A 24,475-nucleotide genomic window follows, 5' to 3' on the forward strand; every position below is an offset into this window, starting at 1 on the left:
TATTTTATGATTAGACTTTTTATAAATCATTAACTATTCACACAAACTATTTATAGGCCTATCATATTTAAGTCCCAGGCTAGACCTATTATTGTCCTTATTTTTATGCTGTTTATTATTTTGTATTATAATTTATTTTAAAATATTTTATCTCACTTTAAATATTTTTATTCGATATTATTTGAAATAATCAGAATCCATGTTTGATTTAGTGTTTGTATTCTTCTATAAGAGTGAAAGACTTTGTGTGAGCATGTTCTGAAATGCATTTTAAATTAGTTAAAAAAAAAAAAAAAAGGCTACATCATATTATTCAAGAAAAATGCATACCGGTTGTATTCACTATCTTTTAAGGGGTCAATGGCTGAAAAAAGATTGAGAACCTCAGATTTAAAGAGTACTTTGTAGACATAGACATTATTTATTTAGTCTTACAGCAGCATAAGACAGGAATATAAAAAATAGATAAATGGAATTATATAAAATTAAATTGAACAAAACACAACAAGAAAATGCTTATTAGTTAATGGAAAATAAAATATAATAAATAAAATAAAAAATCTGTACAAATTTCTGCATTAGTGAAAATGCATTGAAACATTTTATAAGTTGTGTGGTAGAATGTCCATAATGGGAAGCAGATTTAAACAGTTCTGACCAGATGTGGCCAAACGTTTTTGCCACATAGCACATCATTTCTGAAAACAATTATTTCCAAGGCACACCTTTTCATATTATTTTATGTAATATCATCATAAATACTTGGCTAGCACCAAGCTCTCCAGTGTGAACACAGTAAGTAAACTATTGCTTTATAACAAACTGCGGCAAACTGAATAGAGGCTACACCGCAGCTACACCGCTAGATGCCAGCAGAGAGCCGTGCAGACTGCAGACACACCCACACAAACAGTGCGGTTTGTTTGATTCATGTCTCTGTTGCAGGAAAGATGAACTGTCGAGACAATATTAATGACGGAATGCAATTTTACTCAAATAGTGTATTTATTTACCTACTGAAGCGCAAGTGCGATCCACTTGATGAATAATGATTTTACATCAGGCATCATGCTGGCTAGCTGTGCGGTGCTTAAGACCCATCGGCCTGATCGTTGATCGGCTGCTCCTCCTGGTGAACCGCAGTCACCGGCAGCGCGCAGCTTTGAGCGCCTCTTAACGGGTTTAGCGGCAACGGTGATTATTCCTGGATTAAAGAGAAACCAGTTGCCGCGGGACTGGGAGCTAAGCCCTTATTGTGGAAGTTTAGCGCAACTTCACCGCAGAAGAAGAGTAGACAGCTGGGAGCGGAGCGGACCTCCAGCCGCTGGTGATGGACTAGAGGAGCGGAGCGGAGCCAGGCGCGAGGCCTGCGGACAACTGACGTTAGCTAGCCGAGCTAGCTGACGGGAAGCTAACGCTCTATCCTTGTTTAGGCTGCTGTGCTAACGGACTAGCTGCGATTTTTGTTAGCATAACAATTAGCCAAGCAGGGTTGCTGCTGGCTTGTTTTGGCCTCGATAGGAAAGAGGAACCTGCTGGGGTCCACTACATTTCCACGTTTCCAGAACTTTCTCGAAGTTTTAAGTTAATTTCTCAGCTAACGGTGTATTGTAAGGAAGCTAGCGAGCTAACTTACGTCTTTGTCATACAAAGTTGAGGTTTTTATTTGAGCTGAGGGATGATTTTTGTATTATTTTTAATCCGTTTTTAAACAAGGGGTTGCATGTTGATGCTCCAACATCAGTTAGACACAGTCCAGCCCACACAGTCTCTCTGCCCCTCCACGGGACTACAGTTCACACCGACCACAGTCTCCTGTCTTCGGCCGGCTCCAGTGGCTGGCCACACGGCACTGAGTGCCCAATGGAGGATCATGACAACATGGACTATTTTTACCAGCAGGTATTGCAGAAAGATGTCACCCGCAGGTTGCAGGTCGGTCAGGACCTCATTGACTACCTGAGTGACCCACAACGCTCCGCGGACGTGGAGCAGGACAAACCCCGGCTGGATAAGACCATAGACGAGCTGACGGGATGGGTGAACTCCAGCAATTTCAAGGTGAGGGTATCGCAGTGTCACAGCAGTCATCCTCTCGGCCTGCTTATGAATTATTTTCCACTAGTTTACCCACTGAGCTGGAAGAGAGCGTGGAGTAATGGGGATTTTATGGTATTCGTCAAGAGGCTAGTTACAATGCGACAAACTTTAGCAGACACAAGGTATTTAAAACGAGCTGTCATCACCTTATTGGTATGCAGAGGGATATCTGATTTCATTTGAAACAAAGCTTATCAATCTGGTAGCCCCATTTCTTACCTGACCACAGCAATGTTAAAAACAAGAAAATTCAAGTTTCATACATCTACTGACCAAACCTAGACAAAGCTGAAGGCTATGTGTGTTTTTTTGTACAACTTAGTAGTCTATTTCTGAATCACAAGGGGCAGATTTGTTTCAATGTCAACCCAGTGACACAGTGCAACACTTGCAGGGCATTCCTGTGGTTTGATGGAGTTTATATTCTTGTATTGGCTGAGACTGTGTGTCTGTATGGAGGGGAGACCATTGTGAGGACTGTAGACTACTGTAGCACTGGATGAGATGGGGGAGGGGTTAGCAGACTCATTGTTGTACCCTACGCTTTCTCTTCATCCTTCGCTCTCTTTCTCTCCCTCTCTCACACAGACAGACTCACTCTCTCTCAATCTTTTTTTCCTTTTCATTATATTTTCTCATTTTATTTTTCGTCATGTTCTGTGTGTGTGTGTGTGTGTGTGTGTGTGTGTGTGTGTGTGTGTGTGGTGGCCTTGTTTGCACACAGCCATATCTGTGAAAAGCAGGAATGTGACATTTTTGCCAAGGTATCACACCGATCCAGACAGCAAGTCACAACAGTCTGAAATGTTTCTTCAAGGCATGCCGAAATTTGACTCCAAAATCTCATTTTGAACAGATTAAAATTGTCTGCACTTATATGCAGGACTCAGCAAGACCGTAAAAGTGGAAAATGTGTGTTCAGCATAAAGAAAGCATCCTCTCTCAGTCCATCTTTCTGGTGGTAGAAAATTTTCATTTGAAAAGGTTGTAATTTTGTTGCCACAATCTTTCAAAAACAAGTTTTTGATCTGATTTACATTTACAGAGAGGTTGCTAAAGGGCTTCCATCCCTGCTTTTTTAATTACCGACACTAATTTCAAGTATTGAACATTTGTTTTCTGTCACTGACAATTATTAGCTGCAGGTATTGGACAGTAGTGAATGTAGTTACAGGGTGCAGTTTTCCTGCATCCTCTCAAATGAGTGACCACTTGAACCACAACAAGCCAGCGTGTCCCTTTGTTCAGATTTGTTCCTTTATGTGGATGACACATACAGTAACTTGAGCTCAGTGTCTAGCAGTGAGAGCGAGTGATCCCCAGAGGCCTTCAAGCAGCAGGCTTTTAGTGATTCTGATTGGCCTCCTGTCAGGCAAAAGGATGGAGGAGTTAGCTGTAAGCAAGATGCTGAGTCAGCACAGAGAAAGGGACGAATGTAGAGATGATGCAGAGTTGACAAGCAGTGGAGAATAGTTAGGCTGCATTCATACCAAATCAGGCAATGGTACGATTAGCCGCTGGGTTGTGCGGTGGTGTCAGATCCACTTATGCAATGTTATGTTGTGAACTTTAACCACACAATGAACACAACTAGATTTTTATATTTTATTATTGTTTTCCATCAGAACGTTTTCATGATCTTGTCATTTCTAACCACACTTAAAGGCAGCTTCGCTCATTTCACAAGACGCGCTGCCAAATTCCCCAAAGATTTACTCCAACAAGCTTCCATGTAGTTAGATGTTACACAAATTCCTGAGCAGTCTTGGGTTAAGTGCTTGTGTTTGGTTTTCTCCCCTCATAGTTTTTAAACTTTCCTAAACAAAAGTTGTTTAAAGCCATCATCCTGTGGCAGCAAGAGGCAGAGACGCTTACTTTACTCCCTCACCAACCCGTTGGTAACGTGTTTCGCCACCGCAGTGTGACGATGGACTGCGTTTCTCCGAAAGTTGAGTCCGTTTCAACTCTTCCGCTGCAGGTCAGAACTGGAGTTAAGAATGGGGCAAGGGTCCATAAGCGGAAAACACAACTCAGGATCATAAATGGATTAAATGTTTGGAGAAGGCGACTGTCGCACCCAAGTTCCTCTTTGTCCCTTCCCTCTTGATCTTTTTTTTGACTTTTGTGTCCTTGTCTTGGTCTTTTTTTGAGAATGAGTCATTTTCACCTTCTTTCTTACTCACTAAATTGGTAGAACAGCACATTCCTCTCTTTTGCTTTGCTCTCACAAAATCACAGAGGCCTCTGCACTTATGTTAAACAAAAGGGCATAAATAATGTGTGTGAATTTATGGGCAGCAGAGGCAGATGACTGATTATCATACATGCAAACCTTCACAGTGCAGGCGTCAGGATACACTACATAAGCACGCTGGTGTTAATATCTGTGTTCTTATTTCTCTTTTAAACAATGAAACTATTTTTGTGTTTGCCAGCTGTTCCTGTACACTCAACTCTTCCTGCAGGTGCTTCATAATGGAAACTTTCCAGTGAAGAAAATTATTGCAGTTTTAAGACCTTTTTGTTTGCCTTATTATCAGTAGATTAGTACTTGGGAGAAGAACTCCACATGCTCGTTGCAGTTTGCTCAAATACAGAAAATAAAGATTTTCTTTCCCTTTTCTGTTGCCAAAATCCTTAGTAATGTTGGGCACCACCCTCAGTCGAGCTGTGGGCGAGGGAAGGTCCTGGTATAATTTAAATGCAACTGGGCCAATAAAAAAGACTAATGTGATCTGGCACTACACAAAACAAAAACACGTTTTGCCATTGATTTTGACCACAAAGGTCTGCTCAACAGCAATTTGCCTCGTGTTGACCTGTTGCACAGTGACAGCACAGATGAAAGTGAGTATATATTTAGTAACACAGCTTGAGCAGGGATTTGAACTTACATAGGCCTCCATTCACTCTTATGCAAGCCAGTAGGCAGCCCAACAACATTTTCGAGGTCCAAAAGGATCTATTAGAGCTGCATCTAGTTGTTGTTATCAATGTATGTGTTGATTGTTTTGTTGTCATGATAATCATCAAATCTATTTGATTAAGTGAAAAAAGTTAGCACCAAAGAGCCTGTGGTGACATCCTTTATCATCGTTTTGTCCAACAAGCATCCAAAAATATTCAGTACACAGTATATAAGGGAGAACAGCAACAAATCCTCATATTTGAGAAGCTGGAACCAGCAAATGGTTTGCGTTTTACTTTAGGAATTGCAGTCAGCTTCTCCTGGTTAGGATTTCTTCAGTGCTCATCATTCACGAGACTTGTACTGGGAGTTGAATTATCTATAGAGATCTCCTCTCCTAAACAAACGGAGCAGGTGATTCCTGCAAGTGGAGCTTTGACTAACATTTGCTTAGTTTGTTTTTCTGATAACTTAAGAACAAGACATTCAGGAAGTTTTTTTTGCAGGGAGCCAAATTGTCCATAGAGGTCTCCTACTTTTCCGAAACTAACCTACTTGGTCATTAAAACCGGTAAAAACACTGAATAAAACAATTTCACATTAAAAATCAGGGTTTCACTGACACGGTTTGGCATTTGCTGTTTACTTAGCTTGTTTCTCTGATTGCTTAAGATCCAGACTTCCAAAAACTAAAACCTTTTTATCCGGTTAACATATTTAATTAAAAATGACCCAGATCTAAAAGTGCGTTGTAAAAATGTGTCTTAAAACTGGATTAAAAGTAAATTCATGACAGCTTCTCGCAGACAACCATAACGCTGATTCATGCTCAAAGGGAATATAATGTTACGGACAGTTGACCTAGACAGTCCGTGTCATCATATCGGAAATGGACTGTAACATTGATTAAAGTTACAGATTTTTCTGGATGTCAAAATTGTTGTAAACATTTGAAATGATGTAAGTACACAACTCAACAAATTATATAACATAGGGCATTTTAATGTGGGAAGGTACATATACCTTTTTTAATGGTCTAATTGTTAGCACTAGTCTCCTTTGCACATTTTGTCCATTTCCAAGTGTTTCTGTTTGAGCCTTGGACCCTTAAATCACTCAAAGCCTCTCTAGAATCCAGAGTAAACCCTGTACATGGTATGTGAATTAGCAGGCTAAGCCACCATACGCACCAACCTGAGTCTGCACAAAGAACCATTCATACCAGGCTAAATATTTACAGCTTTTTCTCCAGCATACCTCAGTTGCAATGATGTTTTGAAGCTTGCTGTCCAGAGATGCAGCTCTGTCCTTTTGGACACCGCTTTGTCCACATCCCCGGTGTTTTTAAGTACTTTGGAAAAAAACCCAAGTGCCCATTTCTTTTCTCCCTCATCCTCCTCTCACACCTTATCAGACTTTTAATGATTGCAGGAGATTTTTCTCCAGCCTAAGGTGGATAGCAAGCATGTCTATTCGCTTGATCTCTATCTCCTCCTCTCTGTGTCTCTCCTAGTGATTATGCCATATGGTTGTGGGCACCGAGCTTGTTGGGGTGCTGGGCGGAGGAGGGTGGAGAGGGGAGGCCTCAGGCCTGCTTACTTCCTGTACTGTTTCATCTTCCTCCTGCTGTTTTTCCTCCCTCTGTCCCCCTTTTAATTAGGTCAGTGTGAAGGCATCATCACAGTGACCTAAAGCTCATATTTATCCAGGTGATTTTTGTTTTCTCTGCCATTTCTTGGCCTTTGTCCCTGTATTTTTCCTCATTGCCCACATTCTCCCCCCTTTTTGTTTGTGCGGTTACCTAGCTCTGCTCTTCCTTTGACTAAAATAGGGAAAAATCTGCAGTCGGACTCCTTACTCAGGGCAGAGGAGTCTGGAGAATAATGTTTTAATGGATTTTCGTTTTTCTACTCGGTTTTACCGCAGCACTGCCAAAACAAGCATTCCAGGAGCACAGCGCAGTGTGGGATGTGATCCTAATCAGAAACACAGTGGAAAACTCTACTTAACCACTAGACAAAAATCCAGTCTACCTTCCCCCTTCAAGTCATATCACAAGCCAGTTTTTCTTTTACCATTGAGCCAAATCACAGTGGTGATAGACAAGAGATGAGTCAAGGGAAAGCCAAGGGTCACTTTAACAAACATCAAGACATTGCGAATGTATTGCGTATATATCACCATGATGACAACATATTTTATCCAGAAAGCTGCCAGAATGTGAATATACTGGCCTCCTCCTACAGCTATCCCCTCTGGTGGAAAACATTTTCTCTCAATCTCTGAAACACTTCGCCAATATTAACACGTTTGTTGTGTTTATTGTCAGACACTCTTTTAGACTTGATAAGTCTGTCTTCCTTTTTTGGGGTTGCTTTGCAGTCAAGGCAGTAGTTGTCAATGTTGCAAAAGCAACTTTTTCTGCAGGATTTTCCACCATGGGCTTTCACAGTCTTGTAGTGAACAGCCAGTAGTAACCCCCTCTCTCTGAAGTGACCTGTGATGGTCAGATTCTCCCGTCATGGGCTAGATTTCCTGAATCCTGAAAACAAGCCAAAAGGAGGTGCAGGAGACTAGTTTAAGTTGTTTATGTGTGATTCCATTAGCTGCTGTTATGCAAATAAAGGGCACAACAGGGTTACATAATGAAGAGTGCCACAGCTGTTGACACACAGCAACCTTTGATACAGCATGGTGTTATACGTCAAATGTGGCATTTATGCTCATTTTACAATGTTAAACTTGTGTGACAAACTGAAAAGCTCAAAGTAAATATTTTGCACTTTGTACTGTCCTGTGCTCCTTCAGTCTGTATCCAGCCCCATGTCAGAGGTTCCCTGGTAGAAAAAATATATATAATAGGATGGTAAATATATAAGTGCTCCAATATCTGGCTTTCAGAATAAAAGTGGTATTATTTCATCTTGGATGCTACTTTTTTGTAATGCTCAGATTTCCACCTCAGTATTTATTTTTGACTTTTTTTCCACTTGACTCTTAAGTGGCTCAGTACAAATCTGTCCCTGTTTGTACTAAAACTGTAATGTGCCGTTGCCAGTCTCTGTTGGGTTCAGTACTCGTGTCGCTGTCTCACACTGTCAGGCTCATTTAGATATCCCAGATCTGGGAATTCAAACTGGTTAAAAAGCTGTTGGCAGGGTGACTAGAATAAAATACTACTGCATTTTTAAAACGAGGCAAGGAGAGACTTTGGTTCGTTGAACATGGCAGAATTACCCTTCACACTCTGCTGTTTGCTGAGTCAGGAAAAAGTTTGATTCAGCATTTTTTTTATCCATTTAGGATGCCAAGATCTGACTTAAAATGTTGTTAAAACCTCTGCAATGAGAGCACCCTGATTTTAATCCTCAGCTTATGTGTCCTATCACTGCTGCCACTGAGGTTGATGTGTGAGCAGACGGTGACACTGCACTCAGTTTGTTCACGTGAGAAGCACTGTGAAACTGCTGAGAAATATCATATACCTGACGCCAGGCATACTGTGTAATAAGTGTGTATAATTATTTTGTATGACCCACTATAACCTGTATCTCTGTCTTACTCTGTTTCTTGTAGGTGGCATTGTTGGGGATAGACATCTGTGGTGCATTTGTTGACCGCATAGGAGAGCGGTTCAAAGGATATCTGGGCACAGGTGAGATATTTAACCTTTAACCTATCCCACAACCTGAATTTCCTTTTAGGTTCTGCTCTGGTTACAGTGAAAGACATTACCTGGATGAGCTGTGTGTGAGAACAAAAATGTCCAAATCCACAATAAAGAGACATTATCCTGCTTGGTCCCTAGTAGAAAGTCTGATTTGAGCCCATGTGCGAAATAGAGCAGGTCACTGAATTCACATTGATTCACAGCAAGCAAGTAAGAGGTGAGGTAAGGTGTTTCTATCATGCAACTGGTGCGTTGCTCAAAGTGTACACCCATCCGAGGGTGAAGCAGAAGGGTCATTTACACTAAGACTCCAGGGACAATTTTTTTAGTCGAGATGATGAGATCCTGGAACATCGGTCCAGGATCGTCAGACAGATTCACAGAACAGCAAGACACTCAGCTGTTTATGAACCAATGACGATCCAGCTATGTAAACATAACACTGCATCTTGTCCTGCCTCCTCCACGCTCTACCCAGGCACCACCCCTCGCAAAAAAAAAACAGAGTACTTCCATTAAGTAAGAACGTGTCTGACACGGTCAATCTCCTGTTGTGTGCTAAATGTGTAAACTCTGCACAATGCCGGCTGTTTATATAAGAAAATGTCTTCATTAATTAAGTGTTTGTATTTGTTCTTTAACGCTTGCACAGAAAGGACATAAACATTCATTTATTAGCTCTCTTTTGAAATGCTGAAGTAAAAACAACTTTATGGTACACACAAACACTTTTTATGTTTTGTGACAATTTCCTTGGCCATGAAATGGACAGCAAACCTTTAAGATCCTGTTGTCAGACATTAGCTACACTTTCTGTTGTTGTTGTTCACTTCCATGAAAAACAGGTTATAAAGTAATTTCATTTCATTTCCTCGGGCTACGGGGAAGGCTACGGTAAATTGCCCTCTTAGCTTGAGTCCAAGTAGTTTCTGAAGTGGAAAATGTTGGCAAAAATCAGTACCATTTACCAAATTGCACTTAACAACACAACTCCTACATGAAGCATGGTTGTTTGTGTATTGTTTTTTTGGCTCTTCAGCACTCTGGCTTATGTCCTTCCATTTTGTCTCTCACTTCCACTTTGTGGTTCCTCTGAGACAGACCAGCAGCATTACTCTAAAGCCTGGCACTGCCGCCTCTACGATACAGTACATCCTTTAGGCTCTATATTTAGGCTCTGAATTGTCTGCCATGCTGTAGCTCAGTCTATTACACCCCAAAACCACACCTCACATTCATATGACCTCATACGCCGAATCTTGTATGAGATTTTGTGTGTATGTGTGTTATGTCAGTGCCAGCCTGTGTATGTGTATGTGTGTGTGTCCACTGAAGGTGTCACCAGCTGTCTTTGTCAGCCAGACTGGCTCTTGTCACCAACAAACACACTCAGTCCCGCAGTGCAGTTCCTGGGATGACTGGACCTGTCACACTGTGCAAAGTCTGCCATCGCACAAATACACAGAAAAACACACACACACACACACACACACACACACACACACACACTGCATCTCGCTCACTGTCTAGGACGGTGCCTTAGCCTGGCTCTGTGTGCAAGTGTGTGTTTCAGATGATGGTAAAAACATCTCTCTGAGCCACCGCTGGCTCTGGAATCTCCCTCCCTCCATCTGACTTCCATCTCTCCTTTCCTGTGCTCTCTCTCCTTCTCCCTGCACCCTCCCACACACACACTCTCTCTCTCTCTCCCTCACTCACACACACACACACACACACACACAGAGACAGAGGGGAGGAAGATGAGATCATTGAGAATGAGGGATTGTATTGATCTACAGGACTGACTCAGGGCTGCTGCCATTACACCGTGTGTGTGTGTGCGCACTTTGACACTGCAGTTGGCCATGTTGCAAAGTAACTCCCAAATGCGAAGTGGAAGTGAAACCTACAGATCACACAAAGCCTGTACTTTGACTTTATAATACTTTATTGTTTGCAATAAATACATCAAAATGACGTGATTGGACCAGCAGCTGTGTGCCAGTTTGAGCGTTTAAAAAAAGATGAAAATCAGTCATCTAGTGTGTTTGTGTGTGTGCTGTCGTGCTTACTACAGTAGATGACGTTGTGTGCAACAATGCCCCCCTGTCACTTTTTCTGTTTGAGGGTATTGTCCTTGTTGCCAAGGCAACCAGCTGTTATGGTAACATAATGTAGGCGCGCGCACAGTGCAAGAAAAGGGACAGATGACATCACTCTCCATGCTAAAGTTTTGAACTAGGAATGTGGTTAGGAGTGTGTGTGTGTCGTGTGAGTGTGTGTGTGTGTGTTGATGCTAATCTGTGTCTTGTTTTTATCTCATTGACTGAATGTCAAAGGGAGGCTTTGAGTTTTGTGTAACTCAGAAAGTTTTCCATTTAATCTTTAAACAGGGAAAGATTCATCACATTTGGCATTCTTTCTGTTTTAAACGTGTTCATGGGTTTTGACATTTAAGCCATTTAAACTATAACATGTTGTGATTATTCGACTTTGTGAGCAAGGATGAACTGATTGTGAAATTCTGGAGCAATGCTGATATTTAACATAACAATTTGGCTGAAAGTGATGTTCCTTTATTGTTACTTATTAGGTATTTTGTGAATTATCCCCCTTCTTGAACCAGGAAAACAAGGTCTTAATCACAAATGTTATTACTAAACTGTTATATCGACATTCAGCCCTTCATCACACTATCTGTGGATGAGCAGAAATTCAGTCATACTTATTTATGAATTAACCATTTAATATGAACGTGCTTCAAAAGCCTTTTTAGCGTCCTATAAAACTACCTACTCGTTGTATAGAATTTTTCAGTACTTGCATAACCCAACAAAAACATTCACTGTTGAATCTTAAGCAATTAGAAACATAAATAATCTATGTTAGAAAACGTTCTTGTTGCTAATCTTTTATTGAAAACAGTGTAATCCAAATGTCACTTTTATCACATTCATAGTGTAGCTTCCTTGATGGACAGGCTGTTGTCCTCGGTTTCTACACTCTAGGTCTACTTTTAGCACAGAAAACCGATCAGGCATAGATAAGGAATCAATATAGAGTGGGACCAATAAGGAGAATCAATAATGCCATTGGTATCAATAAAATCTTATCAATTCTCATCCGCAGTAAACGAACCACACATGCACACACGGCACCCTGTTGCCCTCATACGTAATGCCAAAGTCGTGTTCAGCCAGCGGCGACTTCTCCAAATCAGCAACTGCAGTAGCAACATTTTTGCTAATTGATGTGTTTTTAATAGCTTTTGGGAGAACAATGGAAGTCTGTGGCACAGAGGAATAAGATACATCAGGCTTGAAGAAAATTCTTTATAACATCAAGTCATTGTCAGTTGTGTTTTCATGGGATGTGTGGATAATAAGAAAAATATTTAACACCACCAGACTTGTCCTTTTAAACCATCGCTTCACTGAATTGTTTATTTATATTGCCACCCACAAATAGTCTTCAGATAAAAATCTGTCAAGTAGCGGCTCATCTGATATTGAAGCTGAAAATACACTTAAAGCTGAGGGCCCTCCTCTAACTCTGTTCCACATTTCATGGAGGATTAAAGGAACCATCTGAAACATTTGTGTAGTTGCCAAAATCCTTATAGTTCACTTGAATGCCAGCGTTTAAAGGCTCTTAATCTTAATTCTGCGTCACTGCATTATATAGGCCGTGCTACTGGAGCAGTTGTGTGTTAGATAAAGTGGAACTGACACGAGAGCATTTGATGATCTTGACGTTATTTTAGTTACGGTCTATTTCTCATTTCCTGTCTTTTCTTTCCCCTCGTCTTATCGGAGCCTTGGTTTCGATGGTGGTCTTGCTAAAGTGTTCACATTAAAAGTTTTTATGTCTTTCCCTCTCACACACCCACAGACTGTAACTATTGATAAACCCATATCTTTGTGTATTTATGTGTTTAAAGAGCACTCCACTTGGGGGCAGTCTTTATTGTCTTTGGCGTTTAAATCCAGTGGAGACTCTGCATCATGTGTGGCCTAATTTCTCCCTTACTTGATCTTAATACTTCACATTAAACTGCATTTTTCATCCATTGACACTCATCACTACCCTACCCTCTCTGCCTCTTTTTCTGCCTCTAGTCGTGCCAGCTTTGGTGGACAGGCTGGGCGATGGAAAGGACCAGGTCAGGGAGAACAGCCAAGCTCTCATCCTGCGCTGTATGGAGCAGACTGCCTCGCCCATGGTGAGAAACGCACACAGGCATGCACATAAAAGTGTTAGCCTCAGGACCAGGAAAAGCCTCTTATATCTGTAATATAAATAGAGATTGAAACCACTATATCAGCCAAATTATTATTGTAAGGGATTGATCTCAAGCACTACATGTAACATGATTGACATCAAAACAAGTTTAGCTTGTTCATTTTATTTTGTTAGATTTTTTTCTGTTTTTGCCACAAGACTTTGGGGTGTTCTATATGACTGTGCACCATAATACTAGTAACAATTTTATTAGGATAAAAAATTGCTGTGTGTATACTAGGCATTAAAGTAAGAGCATGTAAGTGACTTCAAAATAATGGCGACCTTTTGGTGAACATTAGGTGATAAGGAATTTCACAGTTTCACATTTATAAATTGATTTAAATACCTAAATAATTAACAATAAATAAACAGAAATAAATATTAATACATATTAAATAATAATTAAAATGAATGATCATTTTAAAAACATACTGTATTAACATATATTTACAGAAAACAAAATTAATTTTAATTGTCTAAATAATTATAAATACATCCCACTGTCCAATTCCCCTAAAAATGATGAACTCAGAGTGTCACACAGACAATATGAGGACATTATGATGTGGGATTTCAAAATAAAGCCCTCTAAAATCCCATATACATGCTGTGTTCCCTCTACATTAACATTAGTTTTCTAGAATGATCACAGTCGTATCATTATATTCATCAAAGGGTTGACTCAAACAGAGATGCATATGGTGTATTGTGGCATAGCCTAAAAATATTGACCTATTATTTATAAGCCACATCGCCCAGCCTTATTAAGATGTCGATCCTTAAAATAGCTTCAGGACTGTTTCAAGTTCAGGCACAGACTGTTGATGAGATGAAAGGTTGCACTGTGAAAGACTGTCTCATTGTTTGTTTCTGTGTGCTGTTTTAAGGAGCAACCTTTAGATCAGTTGTGATTATTCCAGTTATTCTGAAGGATTCACGATAACATGTAAAACAGGGACAGCAGACAAATAACAGCCACCTTCACATCAATAGATTTTCACTCCAGCTGAGAAGTACTCTATGTTGTGCTCCCTCTCCTGGGTGTTAAAGGAATTACACAGGTTTCATCTCCACTCTGCTTTGTATTGCATACCAACAGCACACATGCACATCTCCACAGATTGTAACCTCCTCTGCAGTCTGATCAAACCCCCGATGAGCTGCCTGGACAGCCTTACTATTCTTGTTCACACCAACACTGTCTTCCTGTCACTCTCGCCCTCTCCCTCATCCCTACCTTTTTTCCCTCTCTCCTTCTTCGTCTTCCAGTACGTTTGGGAAAGGCTACTTCCTGGTTTTAAACACAAGAACTTCCGCAGTCGAGAAGGAATCTGCCTCTGTCTCAGTGCCACGCTCAGCACGTGAGTGACTTCCCTCTCTACTTCTGTATCACTTCCAGGGTGAAATGTGAAAGAATACATGGAAAATGTAATTATATTAAATGTATGCAGATTTTCTCTCATCTCATGGGCAGAAGCGCATACATTCGTCCCTACAGTAAATTAGACACATTGTTATTATGCAGAATTTCTCAATTGTACTTACAACAACCCAATTAATTGATTCCTTAATTATATACAGAATGTTTTTTTTTCTGATGGCGAATCTACAATCTTAATCATACACTGTCTTCAGGATGAGATAATTCATGTTCTGTACACTCGGGCTGATTTTTTTTTTTTTTCCCATGTGTTTTTTATTACCACTCTCCATGAGCATGCCTCCATTTTGTTTAGGAAACACACACAGTCTCTGTCTCTAGGATTAATCTTCTTAACTCTTAGTGTGACTCTGTAGAGTGGGCACACGTGCCGTGAATGGCACCACCGCTTCTGTCATGTGATGTAAACCACCTTAAGACTACACGTTGGCTAGTTGCCTTCAGAGAGATTTAAAAAACTGATTCTCCCTGACCTAAACTCTTACACAGTCTCATGCTCAGCTGTTTGGCCTGATGCAGGACTTGGAGGTAAAATTTAGAGATGTTCTTCCAGTAGCCACAGGAGGTTAAAGAGATTGTATCTGGGAAAAATAAAAGAAAATGGATTAAATTTGGTTTAACTCGACCTTTCTCACAACTGCTTTCTCCCATTGTGACTTGTCAGTGGTTAATATAATGTCACACGGTTAGCTACTTTTTCCCCCCATTGTTTGCCTTTTTGGGCTGTATGTATGGCCTATGACGTATTCTATGCACATGTCTGTCTCTGTCTCGCACATATCCACTCTTTCTTAATTAAATCGTTTTTTTTACATTTCCTCCAATTGGTTATTAGAGATTTCTCTTCTCATAGAATCCCACACAGATTGTAGGGACACCGCTGTCTTATAGGGCTTTTCTGTTGGCGCTTCTGGCTGCAACAAGGCAAACCATGCCGTGGGATTTACGTTTCCATTAACAGATTTAGCGTACTGAGTTGTACTGAGTTGTGCCCAAGATGGAGCAGAATCAGGTCAAGAGCGCCTGACTGCCTCCAAGCAGGTTGTGGTGATGTTAGGTGGACTAAGTCACATTAAGTGACTTCAGTGACATGTTTAAATAGCCTCTGTTGCTCCTGCCTCCATTTTTTCAAGCAGTAAGCGGTAGATGACAAGCAAAATCAGCCTGAAAATCCATGATATGTAGCTGACCAAAAGCAAAAGTAAATGCAGATAAAGAGAGCATTGGTTTTAAGCATCATCCACTAAAGAGAAGCACACTATCAATTACAGACACACCTTCAAACGGGGGGCACCTGTTGAGTTCGAGATGTAGATCCCTGCCGTGCTGGGCTGACACGCCGAGTCAAACAAAGTCAAGCTCGCACATGTGTATGAAAAAGGGGCTTTAGTTAATCTGCATTTTGCAAGCTCATTGCAAAACACAAACACACATATAGACAGAAGCTTGCCTACTTCAGCTTGTTTCACAGCAGCTTGACAGCAGTTCAGATCTGTGCAGGTTGTAGTGTACCGTCAGATTACCCACACACAGCAAATCTGTGCTGTTAGAATAGCAGTGCTCATTTTAGCATCTTTTTGTTAATGAAAAGTGACACTGTTGTGCTAAATGTTAAGCTGCTATCTGATAGTGGTGTTTACCAAGCATACACAGTTATCCATTATGCCTGTGTACACCAAGTCAATTGTGGCACATAAATGGTTGCATAGCTCCAGACATCTTGATTTTAATAGTTAAAATGTTGAATTTTGGAGGGAAAGTAGACTTTTCAGGTGTATTTGTGACTATAGAAGTGTTTTCCTTGTTCCTAAAAATCTGTTATGAATGATCAGCATTGTGTTCATTAAACGGTAGATATTTTCCACTTGGTTTACCTTATCATGAATAAATATCATCCCTCTCATTGCCTTGTCTTCTTGTGGCTCTCTATCAGGTATGGAGCTCAGTCACTGAGCCTCAGTAAACTAGTTCCTCATCTCTGCTCTCTGACTGCAGACCAGAACCCACAGGTAAGAGACAACACTTTAGCAATATGCTACATGATCAGCATGCCTACATACAGTCATGTAAAAAATTATTAGACCACCCTTTTTCCTCAATTTCTTCATTTTAATGCCTGGTACAACTAAATGTACATTTGTTTGGGCAAATATAATAACAAAAATAACTCATAAGAGTTTAAGTTAAGAGCTGATAGCTAACCATTTTCCCTGGTTTTCTTGATAATAACCAAAATCATTATCAAGAAAACCATGGAAAATGGCTAGATATCAGCTCTTAAAGTAAACTCTTATGAGATATTTTGTTGTTAACATTATATTTGTCCAAACAAGCGTGGTCTACATTTTTTTTCCATGACTGTATCTGTTTATACTGTAATTTCTGTGTGTGTAAGGGATGGGTATAGAAACCCAGTGCTAAACAGGCCCAGGCGTTAATTATTAAAACCAAAGTGTTGATAAGCTCTGACCTTACTGCTTCTTTTATCAGTACTTTTTAATGTTATTGTGTAATTCATTAACTGCTTCCTCAAACTATACTCTTCACTGTAGGTGCAATAAAACCTATATGGGCAAAGAGCCAATAGGCCTGTTCAGCAAGCATAAATAACTAAATGTGTAGAAAAGCATATTTGAATCTGCTCAATCTGCAGTCTCTCATCCACTCTTGCTGTGTTTTACACACCCACAGCATGCTCTCTCGGCAGATAATGAATTGTTACAAACAAGCTTAAACAAAAGCTGTCAGTATGTAGTCTGTTTATCTTAGTTTTCCACGTTTCTTAAAATTTGACAAATTCCCGTAAACTACGCTGCTGGCTGAGACAAAACAGCCCCTCTTCCCTCTAGCAGCAGTGTCTGCAGGCAGTGAGTCACATCAGCAGAGGGAGGATAGAGGACACTGGCTGATATCTGTGGAGTGTATTGATATTATTGGGTTTATATTGTGACTTTGTATTTATGTTATAATGGTTACGTTTGCAACAGCAGAGTATCAATAAGAGTAGTAGTGTGGCTAAAATCCTAGCAGTACCCGTCACTAGTGAGTGGGTACAGGTCTTGTGTTTCTACTTTCTATCAATCTGAATCTCCGCTCATGGTTTAGCTCACAGCATCCAGAGTGTGCTGGCAGGCATCTTAGAGCAGCTCTATGATTATTACTGTTATTAGTGAGGAGATGGGCTCTGTTCAGCCCCCCCTCCACCTCGCTTCTTCACTGCTGAATCATGAGCACCAACACCCAACCATTAACCCACACAGCAGTATTAGCTGAATATGTGTGTGCTGGAGTGAGAGAGAGGGATAGAGAGAGGTTCGTTTTAACCTCCTGTGGAGTTGCACCCCAAAGCTGAAATCTGCTCCTTTCGTCTACCCAATGATTATCAACCCACATACTGTCCCGACCAATCAAAAACCTCAAAAGGCCCGCCCACCCTCTGTTGCAGAGAATCCGTCTAACAGCATCCCACTACCAAATCACCACAGTGCTCTCACCATAACTAGCAAATAAGGTTTCTCCCATTAGGGGGATGAGTACAGCCCTTAAGGGTTTGTTTTTTAATGTGTTTACATTTGCAACCCTTAATGTGTGTGTAGTCTGTATGGATTTATTAAAGAAAATTGAATGTAATTGTTACAATCACGGCATTTTACGTGGTTTATAAGTGCAAGTTGTGTGTGTGTGTGTGTGTGTGTGTGTGTCTTTATAATTGGTTAATGTCTGCTTTCTGTAGGTACGTGAGGCTTCCATAACAGCATTGGTGGATGTTTATCGTCACGTTGGCGAGAGGGTCCGAGCAGACCTGGCAAAGAGAGGACTACCTGCTGCACGGTGAGTTACTTTGCATGTATCAGTCATTGATAAGCTCTTTTGTTGTGAGAACTGGTTATATTTTGTGTGTGTGTACTCTGCGCAGCAGGGGATGAGTTGTGTAGAGGGCCTATGGGTCCCGTGGCCTTGGCACTCAGTCTGTCCCAGGCCACACCATGCACCACTCTGCCCTTCACACACACAGAGAGGCACTTTCATCCAGAGCACAATGCTGACTGACCGGGGGAGGAGGGTGGGAGGGGGGCTGATGGGGTACAAAGGCGTTGGCTGGAGTACCAGAGTTGAGGAAAAATTGGAGAAAGTGAATGTGTGTGTTCATGTCATCTGAAGAGGTCCAATGAGTGGTTTCGTCCTTCTTTGGTCGTCCTGGTTACATGTGCTGGGTTGAGGGTTATTCTAAGCACACAGTGACCCCCTCTCTATCTCAGCAGCAGCCAGTGTTGTGTGCTGACTGCTCAGTATGAGTCTTGCGTCTGTGAATGCTGGCCGTGGCCATGTGTCATGTGTTGCGCATATTAAGCCTGTCTCCAGTGTAAACACACTGTCTGTGTATGTGGGATTTATGCAGATGGGTGTGTGTCTGTTATGTGTAGAGATCTGACAGATGCAGGAATTTAAAACCAACGCTTGCTATTCTTCTGTAGATGTAGTATACAATTACAATGACATTTGTAAAATATAGATACATTTTGTCATGGATTGGTTTTATTGGACCGCTGGTATGAAGGCAAGGTGGAAGTTGTGTGTGCCCCAGTGTGTTTGTGTTAGTATATGGTTGCAGGGTAGAATGCAGGGCTGCGGCCAGGGTCTTACTGACCAGATCACATATCAACTCTGCAGAGCTTGCATCAGATAATGAAGAGAAATGTAGAAGGCCGAGAATAAGAGGTAGAAAGGTTGAGGGAGCATTAGAGAGAACAAAATGTGAGTACTGTCTTTTATTATATTCAATACACTCAGGAATTATGTTCAACCCATGTTTCCTAACAGGATTAGCCTGCATAAAAGCCTTGACATGTCTGGACTTAAGCTGTTTGTGACACCTGCACTATCAAAAATTTTCCAAGAGACATTTGAGATTTTGGTCTCAGCCTCGTCCGTCCCTTTTGGATAAGATCCTGATATTTTATTCAAACCTGTAGTTTTATTCTGCTGAACTGCACAATCTACCAGGGTGTTTTAAAAGGCATGTTTTCTCTTTAGCAAATTGCACCATTTAGTTACACCATTTATCATAGCCAGGAACTGTAAAAACAGAAATTATTAACGCAGTTTCAAATGTCCTTGAACATATCGTGTGATAAGCACTTCTGTCAGGAAAAATATGTAAGCTCTAAATCTAAGCTTTATACATTGAATCAAAATCATATTTCATATAATGTGGCCAAAAATAACCCGTTTACACAAAGTAGATCCTGTAAAAAACATTAAATTCTGTGTGAAACTTTGACTGAACTGCAGGCTGTTTACACAGAGAAAAGAGGAGAGGACGAGACGCTGTAAGTAGAGGTTCTAAAAATGTAAATTTTAAGTTTTCTATGTATAGCAAGGCCGAGCCCCCAGTTTATTCCAATATTGTTCAGCTGTGCTGCTAATGGGCTGCTTCTGATTCTGGAGATGGGGCCCAATGGAGGTCACAGTCAATGAGGGTTGAATGGACTGAATGCCTCTGTAATGCTTATGTCAGTAAGAGTTATACCCAAGTAAACCATTGTTGAAATTCAGCCTGGTAATGAATGTTAAAATATATAGTTTACAAACTGTGTCAGTTGAATGATAAGAAAAGTTATCCCCCCAAAATTAGGTTCGTCCCCTAAGGGGGCCCAGTCTGTTCAGAGCAGGGTTGGAAAATAGTTTAATTTCATCTTTCAGGTCAGTTATTGTGGTCATTATTCAGTGCAAAACACTGCACACACTATATGTTAGCTGGTGTCAGAGGACATCACTCATCCTACAGTGAACCTGATGACCTCTTTCAGATCGACAGTGACACGAATTAAACCTGCTCTGGAAGTTGGTCTGGATGGGTCAGAGAATCATGACCCAGCTCGTCCCCTCTTGCATTGAATGTGAGCCAGATGCTACCTGATTTTTTTTTGTTTACTTCTGTTACAGATGGGAGTTTTATCAATCAGTGCTGTTATTGAACTTTAAACATCATTTAAATGACTCTTTACTAATTAAAACGTAACTTTATAGCAGTATTTCTCTAAGTGTGTAAAATGCTATGGTATAACAGTGACATAGAAATATTGTTGTAGTTTTGTTTTGTGGTAAACAGTAATAACATGGGATTAAGCTGTGACCACTGTCTATAAGTAGGTCAAATACATTCAGTAGACTTGCCTCATGCACACATTTCTTGTTGGAAAGGGAAACGAGCTACCTGAAAGTTGTGTAATATCCACTGTAGTCGAGATGACCCTTTTTCAATGACATTCGGTCTGTGGCTCTGTCAGATTGAGAGCTCAGTGTAAGCAGAGTGAAGATAGAATCGTGGAATTAAGAGATATGAAGAGGGAGGTGGGAGGGAATATAGGCAAGTGGGGTGAGAAGGAGAGACGTAGACGGGGGAGGAGCAGCCTTGCTTTCTGTCTGCCGCGAGCTGTACAGCCCCTCCCCCTCTGACGAGTGTGTGTGTGTGCCGGTCTGGGTATGGGAGGGAGGTTATGTAAAGGGTAACTGAGTATCTTCGCTGCCTGTCACACAAACTGGCCCATTTGTCTAACACACACATGCACGCAAAGACCCTGCCTGAGATTTAACTCTTTATACCACTGTGGAGATTACTCAGTGGTGTGTGTGCTCAGCATACAGTACGTATGTGTGACAGTAGGTGGTGCTTTGTCGTATGCCCGTAGCATGCTTTGGTCCTTCGCTGTTTGGCTCCCTCTCTGTCTCTCACGCCCTCCCTCCCTCCTCCTGTCTTCCTCCCTCCCTCCTTCTCGGAGCCACTGCACCATGTTGGATACAAAGAGCTGAGAGAAGCCGAGGACCAGAGTATGTCACTAGCATGGGAGCTAATGCAACGTTGCGCAGCAACCTATTAATTAGTCCACTGGGAAATTCTGAGGCAAATGAGTACAGAAGACTAAAGGCTGGGCTACTCCTGAACTGCACGGGCAAATTAGAATACTAATGAAGGGAAGAGAAGCACGTGAAAACGCTGCACAGCCGAGGAGCCCATTGCAACGCTAATCGTCACTTGTCAGGAGTCTTCTGGTAGTGGACCGGCACTCAGACACCAAAAGACAGACAGACAGAGGACGGTGTGTATTGCTCTTATTCTTGTGACCTCACAGCCATGGCTTACCTTTTGACAAGGAGACATTAGGGCACGTTACTGGACATCATTGTGTATGTGTTGTGTTATTGTCTTTTTTTATCCAATGTGTATGGACACTATTCAGCGTGCAGAAGACTTTTTAGGCTATTATATGTGCAACTATGTTATTTTCGTTGAATTTCAATGGAGTTGTCTGATTTGGATAGATTTTTGCATTATTAATATGTAGACAGTCTTTCCTGTACAGCTCATGACTGAGCAGATCTGGCTTGGGTTTGTGTGTATTTTTGTGCTCCTGATGATGAGTAGGATGTCTGTCTCCTGTCATGTTGCTGCTGCAGAGTGTGACTGGCATGATAGACACACCCACCCTATAACAAGCAGACAGACAGGCGGGTAGGCTGTCCACATGTTGCAGCTGATGATGCTTTCACTTGGGATTCAAAGTACCTTGCCTTTCTCTAGGTCAAATGTGTGTCTGTGTGTGTGTGCGCATTTTCTTTGTCATATTCCTGTCAAGGAAGATGATTGCTCCTAATTCTGTCTAATTGTGGTGTATATAATTCTGCAATTATAGTAACCTCATTAGCTTTGTAATGTAATGCTTTACCATTTCTTCTTCTCTCTCTCTTTCTAGGTTACAGACGTTATTCACTCGTTTTGATGAAGCCTTGAGTTCAGGCAACATGGCTCTCAGCCCGAGTCACGGTCAGTACCTTCTCTCATTCTCTCATTTCTTTTGCCACAGTTGTATTGGCCTCTAACAGCCACCAAGTTTAGTCATGTTGCCAAGAAGATTTTATTGTTGTCAGGTATTTTGTGTTGGTGTTTGCTTGTGCGTGTCTATATCTGCATGTGCTCTTGTGGTTGTGTCAATTTGTTGCCATGAGCTCCTGTAAGAGGACCTAACAGGATTAATGGTTTAATCTTTGTGTGTGTGTGTGTGTGCATGTGTGTGTATGTGTATGAGAGAGATTCTGGGTTTTCTGGCTGAGCTGGACCTGAGCTGAAGGCGCTGCTGCTGAGGGTTTTATTGTCCAGCAGTAGATTGTGTATGTTGCTGTGGATCTCTTGGAGCCTCAGGCTTAACCTGCATTGTTTGACCATGGAAAGTTAAAATGGTATCGACAACACCCCTTACAGCAATGTTTCTCTCTGTGTTTTCACCTTTCAGAATATAAAAGCTGGAAAGGTGGATCCCCTTTAGGGATTTACTGACACAAATTAGACTGTTAAGTTTCCCTTCTTGCATGTGTACTGGAATTGTGATTTTCACAATAGATGATTGTCTGTGTGAAAAGTGTTTACTGAATAATGATCGACAAAGCGGTCTCCTTTGATAGTTGGTAATAGTCGCCCAGTTGACAGTTGCACCAGGAGCAGTAGGCCCCATCTGGTGTGGTCCAATGCTGTGAAGGAAATGTGCATGGCCAGCCAGCACTGGGGAGAGGTTCAATGAGTTAATCTTTCCACACTGAGTGGCCATCTCAGACCCACTGAGTTAAATTCCCAAGACAGATTGCAGGGAACCCACACGTTCAGAGGTGTAAATTCTGTTTGAGTGCAACCTCTAGCTTCTATTATGCTGTTTCCACCAACAACTTAAATGCTTTATGTGGATGCAACAATCCAATATGCAGAATCCGTTTTTGGTGCACTGACGTAATGTCACTTTGTATAGAAATTATTCCAGTCACAGAACAGTGTTCAAACTTGGGCAATAGAGGACACTGGTTTTGTTATTTGGTATGAGCAGACGCCTAGAGTTGAGGTATCAGAATTGGTATCAAAAGAGGAAAAGTTGAGTATGTTCTCTGGGAGGTCAGTTGGGTCTGTTGTTGGTGTCAAGCTGAGCCTGTCATTGTCATTAGTAACTCCAGGCTCCCTGTCATAGTCTCGATCTATCTGAAAACGACAGCAGCGGTTTGTGCCTGGTCGGCTGTTGTAGTCTGTTTACTTGGAGAGAGAAATATAGGGAGAGACATGGAGAAGAGCTCAGGGCGTGTAGTTGGTGTAGTTGCTATGATGCCGTCTCTGGTGGCAGCAGGAGGGGTGGTAGGAGTGTTACTTTTAACTTAAAACTCCCAAGGGTGTAGAGCAAGGTTTTGGGGCCATGATTATGTAGTTGTTGTGATCAAATGATAATGTGATGTCTTTTTTTCACTCTGTGTTGTTGTCTTCTTCTGTCATGCGCTTTGCTGGGCATGAAAGCACTGTTTATTATCTAGATGGAATAATTTTTTGACTATTTTTGGACGATGACTTTTCATTTATAATGGAAGGAGAAACATAATGGGAGTAAACATTGCTGTCGTCCAAATCGTCTTTGCATTCTGACCGCATATCAAAACTCCCCGAGTAGACCTGAGGAGAAAGTGGCAACAGATGCTCACGAGGGTGAACTTTGGCTGCGTGCCTGGCTGTTTGGCCTTCGCTGCTACCTCAAGTATACTTAAGCTTCTTTCTTTGGTTGTTCTCTGCTGCTGCAGCTCATCATGCCACGGATGGTTGAATCACACACAAATGTGAACTCTTGATGCATTCTCATCCCTGCCTTGGTTTTTTCATTGATCAATCAGATGGTTATTTCCTTAATTAATCATCCGGTCTTACGGTCTATATCATTTACCATCCCTTTTTCTTGAAGTGGTTGGTTGATTAGTTGTTCAACAGAAGAGTAATGTGCAACTATTTAGGGACACTGCAGTGAGGACATTTTTCTGCCCATTAATTAACTTGTGACAGCACCAGTGATACCAATAAAATTGGGCATTTTTCAAGAACAGATATTCATAGCAAACTTGGGTGGTGATATGCTAAAATTTCTTAAATTGGTTTTATTTCTACAACAACAACAAAAAAAACAAGATTAAATTCCTCATTTTTTCTGTCGACAAATGTTTTTGTGTATTGCATAAAAATACTAAACTGAATTGACTCTTACGCATAGAAAGC

The 24,475-nt window shown here is 41.2% G+C and overlaps 1 protein-coding gene across 30 annotated transcripts in view; it reads left to right on the forward strand.

Moving 5' to 3' along the window:
* Nucleotides 1–908: 908 nt before the first annotated feature.
* clasp2 (cytoplasmic linker associated protein 2) overlaps nt 909–24,475 on the forward strand; it is a 66,672-nt gene continuing 43,105 nt past the window's right edge. For 20 of the 30 annotated variants that reach the window (XM_059350502.1, XM_059350503.1, XM_059350504.1 and 17 more), the window contains exons 1-7: nt 909–2,061; nt 8,585–8,663; nt 12,797–12,900; nt 14,232–14,323; nt 16,337–16,412; nt 18,137–18,234; nt 22,158–22,228. In XM_059350502.1, the coding sequence (XP_059206485.1) occupies nt 1,864–2,061; nt 8,585–8,663; nt 12,797–12,900; nt 14,232–14,323; nt 16,337–16,412; nt 18,137–18,234; nt 22,158–22,228 (718 nt within the window). In that variant the 5' untranslated portion in view covers nt 909–1,863. Of the gene's footprint in view, nt 2,062–8,584; nt 8,664–12,796; nt 12,901–14,231; nt 14,324–16,336; nt 16,413–18,136; nt 18,235–21,206; nt 21,504–22,157; nt 22,229–24,475 lie in introns of those variants that run through there. The other 10 variants (XM_059350506.1, XM_059350509.1, XM_059350521.1 and 7 more) reach the window with 2 other exon arrangements.

This window comes from Centropristis striata, chromosome 14 (genome assembly GCF_030273125.1).
Source record: "Centropristis striata isolate RG_2023a ecotype Rhode Island chromosome 14, C.striata_1.0, whole genome shotgun sequence".
Taxonomy (NCBI): Eukaryota; Metazoa; Chordata; class Actinopteri; order Perciformes; family Serranidae; genus Centropristis; species Centropristis striata.